This window comes from Piliocolobus tephrosceles, chromosome 13 (genome assembly GCF_002776525.5).
Source record: "Piliocolobus tephrosceles isolate RC106 chromosome 13, ASM277652v3, whole genome shotgun sequence".
Lineage (NCBI taxonomy): Eukaryota > Metazoa > Chordata > Mammalia > Primates > Cercopithecidae > Piliocolobus > Piliocolobus tephrosceles.
In genome coordinates, this window is record NC_045446.1 from 16862808 (window position 1) to 16872883 (window position 10076).

General features: G+C 42.3%; 1 protein-coding gene across 1 annotated transcript in view; it reads left to right on the plus strand.

Annotated features, from left to right (window-relative positions):
• The window catches only part of NUP160 (nucleoporin 160), a 74218-nt gene that overhangs the window by 56860 nt on the left and 7282 nt on the right, over positions 1-10076 (plus strand). The window contains exons 28-33 of the mRNA XM_023215617.3: positions 1030-1190; positions 1982-2042; positions 5654-5764; positions 5959-6082; positions 8024-8125; positions 9508-9649. Of these exons, the coding sequence (XP_023071385.1) occupies positions 1030-1190; positions 1982-2042; positions 5654-5764; positions 5959-6082; positions 8024-8125; positions 9508-9649 (701 nt within the window). The remainder of the gene's footprint in view (positions 1-1029; positions 1191-1981; positions 2043-5653; positions 5765-5958; positions 6083-8023; positions 8126-9507; positions 9650-10076) is intronic.

The following is a 10076-nucleotide window of genomic DNA, read 5'->3' on the forward strand; positions in this document are numbered from 1 at the left end:
ATGTGTCTTTTTGTGACTGTCTTATTTCACCTAGCATAGTGTCTTCAAGGTTCATCCTTGTAGTGGCATCAGAATTTTCTTCTTTAAAGATGTCTTTAAAAATTAGCCAGGTTTGGTGGTGGGCTCCTGTAATCCTGGCTACTTGGGGGGCTGAGGCAGGAGAATCACTTGAACCCAGGAAGCAGAGGTTGCAGTGAGCTGAGACTGCACCGTTGCATGCCACCTTTGGCAACAAGAACAAAACTCCATCTCAAAAAAATAAACAGATATCTTAAAGATAATTAACTGATTTTCTATTATATTTATATGTCAGATTTTGTTCATCAATGGATACTTGGATTGCTTTCACCTTTGGTTTTTGTGGATAATGCTGCTATGAACATGGGTGTAAAAATATCTCTTTGAGACCCTTCTTTTCATTCTTTGGGGTATATACCCAAAAGTCGAATTACTGGATGATATGATAATTTCACTTTTAATTTTTTGAGGAACTGCCATACTGTTTTCCATAGCAGCTATACCATTTGACATTCCCAGCAAGAGTGCACAAGGGTTCCAGTTTCTCCACATCCTTACCAACATGTGATTTTTTTCGGGGGGCTGGGGTTACATCAAACCCAATTTTGTTTTAAATTTTAACATTTGCTTAGGGATAGCATTCTCTCTGCGTATCTCTAGAGAAACAAATTTTGAAAGTCCAGGCATTGTGGCTCACACCTGTAATCCCAGCACTTTGGGAGGCCTAGGTGGGCAGATCACGAGGCCACGAATTCAAGACCAACATGGTGAAACTCTCTACTAAACTCTGTACTAAAAATACAAAAATTAGCCGGGTGTGGTGCTCGTGTGCCTATAATCCCAGTTACTGAGGAGGCTGAGGCAGGAGAATTGCTTGAACCCGGGAGGCAGAGGTTGCAGTGAGCTGAGATCACGCCACTGCACTCCAGCCTGGGCGACAGAGCAAGATTCTGTCTCAAAAAAAAATTTTTTTTTGGAAGTTCTAAAGTCTAATTTATTATCTCCTCATAGCTGGCACAGTGATGTTTGAGTATGGAATGCGTCTTGGCAGAGAAGTTCGAACTCTTCGGGGACTTGAGAAACAAGGCAACTGTTATCTGGCTGCTCTCAATTGTTTACGACTTATTCGTCCAGAATATGCGTGGATTGTACGGCCAGCGTCTGGTGCAGTGGTAGGAAAATGTTTCATCCTGGAATTTTGGGGTCATTAAATCTACTTGTTTTGGTCCTTTTAAAACTATTATGTCATTTTGCTTGATTTGATTTACAATTTCTACTGAGATATTTGTGAAAAAAACCTACGTTTACAATTCAGTTGTATATTACTACCTCTTTAGTTCTCAAGTTCAGAATTATTGTAGGAAGAAATATCACAGAGTGGTTTTGGAGTTCGACAGACCTGACCCAATTCAGACAAGTTACTTAATCTTTTGTTGTTCAGTTATTCTCTGGCATAAAATATGGATAATACCTACTTTATAGGATTGTTTGGGTATTAATGAGATAATTCAAGTCAATTGCTTAGGACAGTTAACAGTGCCTGGCCCAGAAAATGTGCTCAGTAAATGGTAGCTGCTTTTATTTCTATTGTGTTTGTTAATGCAGTCTACAGTTACTGTTTTAAAGGACACACACTTTGAGTTCTTCCTATCATACTGATGGGTCGGATACATGTAACTGTTTCTGTTATATATAACTCTGGAACCAAGAAAAATTAGTTGATTTACATGGAGATCAAAATCCCTGTCCTTGGACTCAGTAATATGTTATGGATAAGTTAACAACTTGGCAAAGAACTTCTTTCTTTGTCTCATAGTTACAGTACCTCTGTAAGAACTCTGCTGGTTGAAATAAAAATAATTTCCATTGAGAGAATTTAAGCATAAAAGCTCTGAATCACAGTTAATGATATCAAAATAAAATACTGATTTTCACAGTTAAATTGCTTGTTTTGTTTTATCAGTATGATCGCCCTGGAGCATCCCCTAAGAGGAATCATGATGGAGAATGCACAGCTGCCCCCAGTGAGTCAGGAGTGTCACACTGGTTCTTTGCTAGACAGTAGTAATATTGTTATTGTTATTGTTAGTTATATTATGATAGAAATATGTAGTTAAATAAGCTACATATAGTAGTAATATATAAATGTTATAATAGTAACAGTTGCCCTTGTAAAACACAGGTTTTAACTGCAGGCATCTATTATATAGAGTTTTGTTTTCAATAAGTATATTGGATTCTTTTTCTGGAGATGTGTCACGATTTGAAGAAACTCCCAGTTGAACCACATAGCCTAGAAATATTGAAAAAGTTAAGGAAGCTGGGTGTGGTGGCTCACACCTATAATCCTAGTGCCTTGGGAGGCTGAGGCAGGTGGATCACCTGAGGTCAGGTGTTCAAGACCAGCCTGGTCAACGTAGCGAAACCCCTTCTCTACTAAAAATACAAAAATTAGCTGGGCAGTAGTGGCCCTCACCTGTAATTCCAGCTACTCAGGAGGCTGAGGCAGGAGAATCGCTTGAACCCAGGAAGCGGAGGTTGCAGTGAGCTGAGATTGTGCCACTGCATTCCAGCCTGGACGACAGAGTGAGACTCCACCTCAAAAAACATATGAAGTGTCACTAGTGACGCTGGAAGTGCTCCCAAGGAGCAGAAAAAAGTCATAACATGACAAGAAAGAGTTGAACTGCTTGATATCTACTGTAGATTGAGACTGGCAGCTGAGGTTGCCTGCCATTTCAAGAAAAATGAATCCAGTATAAGGAACGTTGTAAAAAAAAAAAAAAAAAGAAGAGAAAATTTGTGAAGCTGTTGCTTCAGCTTCGCCAGTAGGTACAAAAACTGTACTTTTTGCAAAATTCGTTTTTATCTGATATTGAAAATCCAGCCTTTATGTGAGTACAGTATTGCTATAAAAAAGGCATACCTATAGACTCTAACATGATTTTCAAAACAAGTTATTACACAACAACTTAAAGCAAAAGGAAGGTAAAAGATTAAAGCTGGAGAATTTAATGCCAGCAAAGGATGGTTTGACAATTTAAGAAAGAGATACAGCTTTTAAAATGTCAAGATACAGGAGAAGCAGCTTCTGCTGACCAAGCAGCAGCAGATGCGTTCCCAGACACCACTAAGGAAAATCACTGAGGGGAAACATTTGCCTAAACATGTTTGTTTGCTTTTGTTTTTGTTCTTGAAACAGGTTCTCACTCTGTTACCTAGGCTGCAATGCAGTGGCACAATCATGGCTTACTGCAGCCTCAAACTCCTGGACTCAAGCAATCCTCCTACCTTGGACTCCCATAGTGCCGGGACTACAGGCATGAGCCACTGTGCCTGCCTTCCCTATGATTTTCTTAATAACATTTTCTTTTAAGAGTACAGTATAGGCCAGGTGCGGTGGCTCATACCTGTAATCCCTGCCCTTTGGGAGGCTGAGGTGGGCGGATCACCTGAGGTCAGGAGTTCAAGACCAGCCTGGTCAACAATGATGAAACCCTGTGTCTACTAAAACTACAAAAAATTAGCCAGGCCTGTAATCCCAGCTACTCAGGAGGCTGGGGCAGTAGAATTGCTTGAACTCGGGAGACTTAGGTTGCGGTGAGCCAAGATCACGCCACTGCACTCCAGCCTGGGCAATAAGAGCAAGACTCCATCTCAAAACAACCACAACCAAGAGTACAGTATATAGGCCAGGCATGGTGGCTCATACCTGTAATCCCAGCACATTGGGAGGCCGAGGCAGACGGATCACCTGAGGTTGGGAGTTCAAGACCAGCCTGACCAACATGGAGAAACCCTGTCTCTACTAAAAATAAAAAATTAGTTGGGCGTGGCAGCGCATGCCTGTAATCCCAGCTACTTGGGAGGCTGAGGCAGGAGAATCACTTGTATCCAGGAGGCAGAGGTTGTAGTGAGCTGAGATAGTGCCATTGCACTCCAGCCTGCGCAACAAGGGCGAAACTCTGTCTCAAAAAAAAAAAAAAAGGGACAGTATATTACATAAAATACAAAATATGTGTGAATTGACTGTTTAAGTTATCAGTAAGGCTTCTGGTTAGTAGTCAGCTATTAGTAGCTAAGTTTTTGGGTAATGAAACGTTATATGCAGAGTTTCAACTGCTCAGGAGTCAGCATCCCTAACCCCTGCATTGTTCAAGGTTCAACTATACATGTAATTTAGACAGTAGTTATATTGTAACATATAGTTACACTGTTATATACTACATATAGTAGTAACATTGTTATATACTATATATATTATATATAATAATTACATTGCTGTAAAAATATTATAAAGTTCCTTCTTTTTAGTTTATTTTCAGCATTCTAATCTGCTAAAGGTTGTCTGGTAGCACTTTGAAAATGTTGTACAACAGTAAGAGAAATGAAAATGCTTAAATAAGAGTGTGGTTTTTTTCTTGTATGCTGTATTTAAATTAGCTTAGTTCCAAGCTTTTTTTATCAGGTTCTTTTGCTGTTACCACAGAGGCATGACATCCTTCCATAAAGAGCCGAGGCTCTAGATTTGGACACACCTGGTTTTAATTCCGCCTCTCACAGTTTGGTCATATTTCTTTCTTACTGACAGAGATGACAAACAGTATTTCACAATTATAATGGTTAAATGAGGCCAGGTGCAGTGGCTCACGCCTTGTAATCCCAGCATTTTGGGAGGCCAAGGCAGGAGGATTGTTTGAGCTCAGGAGTTCAAGACCAGCCTGGGCAACTACAGCAAGACCCTGTAGAAAAAAATTTTTTTGGCCAGGCATGGTGGCTCACATCTGTAATCCCAGCACTTTGGGAGGCCAAGGAAGGTGGATCACAAGGTCAGGAGATCGAGACCATCCTGGCCAACATGGTGAAACCCTGTCTCTACTAAGATACAAAAAATTAGCCAGGCTTGTTGGTGCACACCTGTCATCCCATCTACTCAGGAGGCTGAGGCAGGGGAATTACTTGAACCCGGGAAGTGGAGATTACAGTGAGCCAAGATCGTGCCACTGCAGTCCAGCCTGGCAACAGAGCGAGACTCCATCTTAAAAAAAAAAAAAAAAAGAAAAATTTTTTTTTTTAGGCCAGGCATAGTGGCTCATGCCTGTAATCCCAGCACATTGGGAGGCTGAGGTGGCTGGATCACCTGAGGTCAGGAGTTTAAAAACAGCCTGGCCAACACGGTGAAACTCCATGTCTACTAAAAATACAAAAATTAGCTGGGCATGGTGGTGCCCACCTGTAATCTCAGCTACTTGGAAGGCTAAGGCAGGAGAACCACATGAACCCAGAGGTAGAGGTTGCAGTAAGCCAAGATCATGCCACTGCACTGCAGCCTGGGTGACAGAGCGAGATTTGTTTCCTTAAAAAAAAAAAAGTTTAAAGAGTTAAATGAAATTACATGTAGTACCTTGTAAGCACCTTCTCAGCTGCATTTGTTAAAATACTTTGATTTGACATGGGATATTGCATGATTTGTTTAAGTTAGCGTTTATTTAGTTCCCTGTTTTCTCCTTCCTTCATGCATTTGGAAATTAGATTGAATGTTATTTAATGTTCAGTGGAAATTGACAGGTTGAGTTAATCTAGTGGATACTTCTTTGTATTTTGGGAGTTCAAAATATTTTTCTTTGATGTATAGCAAATCGACAAATTGAAATCCTGGAACTGGAAGATCTGGAGAAAGAGTGTTCCTTGGCTCGTATCCGCCTCACTTTGGCTCAGCATGATCCATCAGCGGTTGCAGTTGCCGGTAGGAATTCAAGAGTTAAAGCCTCTGACTTGTCAGCACTAAGAGCACATTTTAGGTCAAGGCAGTGTACGTAGCATGCTAGATGGGTATAAAGCATGGGTTGTTACTCAGAGATACTCATCAACAAAGCAAAATCTTTGGTTTCATTTGTGTCTACTTTGGCTACACAAAATAATCTTTTTCCATTTTCACAGGAAGTTCATCAGCAGAGGAGATGGTCACTCTCTTGGTTCAGGCGGGCCTCTTTGACACTGCCATATCACTCTGTCAGACTTTTAAGCTTCCCTTAACGCCAGTCTTTGAAGGACTTGCCTTCAAGTATGTATAAAATTATCTTTTTATAGTCTTTTCTAATGCAAATATGTTATCCTCTTGCTTAGTGTGAAGCAGTCGTCATAAGCCAAGTAGCCTATATACCATTTGTGGTTTGAAGAAGTGTTTTGTTTAATCCATCCAAGCATTCTTAAGAATTTCAGCCGGAGGCCGGGCGCGGTGGCTCAAGCCTGTAATCCCAGCACTTTGGGAGGCCGAGACGGGCGGATCACGAGGTCAGGAGATCGAGACCATCCTGACTAACACGGTGAAACCCCGTCTCTACTAAAAATACAAAAAAATTAGCCGGGCGAGGTGGCCGGCGCCTGTGGTCCCAGCTACTCGGGAGGCTGAGGCAGGAGAATGGCGTGAACCCGGGAGGCGGAGGTTGCAGTGAGCTGAGATCCAGCCACTGCACTCCAGCCTGGGCGACAGGGCAAGACTCCGTCTCAAAAAAAAAAAAAAAGAATTTCAGCCTGGCGCCGTGGCCCATGCCTGTAATCCCAGCACTGGGAGGCAGAGGCGGGCAGATCACCTGAGGTCAGGAGTTTTGAGACCAGCCTGGCCAACATGGCGAAACCCCATACCTACTAAAAATACAAAAAATTAGCAGGGCGCAGTGGTGGGCGCCTGTGATCCCAGCTACTTGGGAGGCTAAGGCAGGAGAATCGCTTGAACCCGGGAGGCAGAGGTTGCAGTGAGCCAAGATCACGCCATTGCTCTCCAGTCTAGGTGACAAAGCGAGACTGCATCTCAAAAAAAAAAAAAAAGAAAAAAAGAATTTCTTGGCCAGGCACAGTGGCTCACATCAGTAATCCTAATACTTTGGGAGGCTGAGGCGGGTGGATTCCTTAAGACCAGCCTGGCCAACATGGTGAAACCCTGTCTCTACTAAAAATACAAAAATTAGCCAGGTGTGGTGGCACACAACAGTAATTTCAGCCTCTCAAGAGGCTAAGGCACAAGAATCGCTTGAACTTGGGAGGCGGAGGTTGCAGTGAGCTGAGATCGTGTCACTGCACTCGAGCCTGGGCAACAAAGCGAGACTCTGTTTCAAAAAAAAAAAAAAAAAAGTTTGTGAATTAGAAATATTTTGAACTTTCAGAAGTTTTCAGCTGGGTGCAGTGGTGCACGCCTGTAACGTCAGCACGTTGGGAGGCCAAGGTGAGCAGATCACTTGAGGTCAGGAGTTCAAGACCTGCCTGGCCAACATGACGAAACCCCATCTCTACTAAAAATACAACAATTAACCAGGAGAGGTGGTGCGTGCCTGTAATCCCAGTTACTTTGGGAGGCTGAGGCAGGAGAATCACTTGAGCCCGGGAGACGGAGGTTACAGTGAGTTAAGATTGCGCCACTTCACTCCAGCCTGGGCAACAGAGTGAGACTCCATCTTAATTAAAAAAAAAAAAAGAGGCCAGGTGTGGTGGCTCATGCCTGTTATCCCAGCACTTTGGGAGGCCGAGGCTGGCGGATCACGAGGTCAGGAGATCAAGAGCATCCTGGCTAACATGGTGCAACCCCGTCTCTACTAAATATACAAAAAATTAGCCAGGCATGGTGGCATGCGCCTGTAGTCCCAACTATTCGGGAGGCTGAGGCAGGAGAATCACTTGAACCTGGGAGGCGGAGGTTGCAGTGAGCCGAGATTGCGCCACTGCACTCCAGCCTGGGTGACAGAGTGAAACTCCATCTCAAAAAAAAAAAAAAGAAAAGAATTTTTCATCATTAATTTTATCTTGGAAGTAAATTGTCTCTTAATGCTTACTCATGTCCTTGTAGGTATCCAGTAGTGTGACTTGAGGAAGAGATGATCCAATATTCCAGTAGTGAATTCAGCAAAATACTAGAGATGAAGTTATCATCTTATCTCTCTAGTTTTAGTATCAAATGAAAGTGGTACGTTTCAGCGTTCAGTTTTCAAGTGTGGAACCATTTTCATTTCAGATGCATCAAATTGCAATTTGGAGGAGAGGCAGCACAAGCTGAAGCCTGGGCCTGGCTAGCAGCCAATCAGCTCTCATCTGTCATCACTACTAAGGAGTCTAGGTAACAGCCCTGGTGTTCATCCAACCCTGGGTAGTTCTCCCTTTCTCAAAGCTGTAACTGTCTTTCTCTGATTAAATTGTCCTACATAGATCATTTCACTTTTTTCTTTCTTTTTGGCTAAGTTTTTGTAGGGGCTGGAAAGTTTATAATTAATTATAATTAAGGTGACATCATGTCATTTATTGTCCAAAGTAGGATGTCTTTGCCTATGAAATGTCTCCTCCATATCCCCCCTCCTCAAAGACTTATTGTATCATATCAGGAAAGGGTACTCTTACACGCAAAAATCTGTATTTACTTGGTTTCAGAGTGTTATCCTCCTTTTTTCTCCCATTACTTCCATTGAACAGTCACTGCATGGTGTCGTCAACAGTGTCTTCTTATAGCTTGTCTCCAGCTGCTGTTCAGCAGTCTGTCACCCATCAGCCCCCATCATCCACCATACCTTCTTCAGATCTCCTCTGTTCGTATACTTCCCCAGTGCACCCACTTACTGTCCACGTAAATGTACTTCAGCTTCTTCAGAAACCTTCTCTAACATCCCTAACCCTCAGTAAACTTCCCTTTCTGAACTGCATTTGCACTTGGTATCATACACCTTAGCACTTTAGAGTGATAGCATTTTAGAATTTTGGAAGTTCTCTGACATTAGTTTTCAACCCTTAAATTAGCACATCAGAATAACTTATTAAAATATGTATTATGAGAAATCACCCTAGTCTTCTAAGTTAGAACTTCTGCATGATTCTAATGCTTGATCAGGTTTGAGAACCAGTGTTCTGAACCATTTTCTTGTTTTATAAATGCAGAAACAAAGGAGTTAAATGAATTATGTATTAATAGCCAAACAAATACATTTGTTTACTAAATACTTTTGTTTATGAAATACTGAATACATTAGTGGGAGAGGAATATATGAACCCAAGACACCTAGTTTCTGGTACTATCGCCTAAGTCACATTAGCCCGAATCGTATTTGTTCCCATTTAGCTATATTATTCAGTTGTTAATGTGTAAAGCTTTCCTTGTAAGGCTGGGCATGGTGACTCCTGCCTGTAATCCTAACACTTACGGATCACTGTAGCTCAGGAGTTTAATATCAGCGTGGACAACATAGCAAGTCCTTGTCTCTACAAAACATAAACAAGATTAGCCAGGCATAGTAGTGCATGCCTGTATTCCCATCTATTTAGGAAGCTAAAATGGGAGAATCTGGGGCAGAGGCTGCAGTGAGCTGAGATCACACCCCTGCACTCCAGCCTGGGTGACAGAGCAAGACCCTGTCTCAAAACAAAGTTTTCCTAGTAAATACATGCTTTGAATGGTACTCAAAATAGCTATTAAGAATCTGAAACTCATTAGTCATTTTTGGTTTTTTCAAGTGCTACAGATGAAGCATGGCGACTCTTATCAACTTACCTGGAAAGGTACAAAGTCCAGAATAACTTGTATCACCACTGTGTAATCAACAAGCTCTTGTCTCATGGAGTGCCTCTACCTAATTGGCTTATAAACAGTTACAAGGTAAGTGGATTATAACTTGTACAGAGTAAGAACCCACTCTTTGTCATTCTGGATAATTTCATGAGATGATTAAAAATATGATTGCCATGGCTCATACCTGTCATGCCCACACATTGGGAGGCCAACAGGGGAGGGTGGCTTGAGCCCAGGAGTTTGAGACCAGCTCAGGCAACATAGGGAAACCCCATCTCTATTTAAATTTAAAAATATATACAGAAGGCCGGGCGCGGTGGCTCAAGCCTGTAATCCCAGCACTTTGGGAGGCCGAGACGGGCGGATCACGAGGTCAGGAGATCGAGACCATCCTGACTAACACGGTGAAACCCCGTCTCTACTAAAAATACAAAAAAATTAGCCGGGCGAGGTGGCCGGCGCCTGTGGTCCCAGCTACTCGGGAGGCTGAGGCAGGAGAATGGCGTGAACCCGG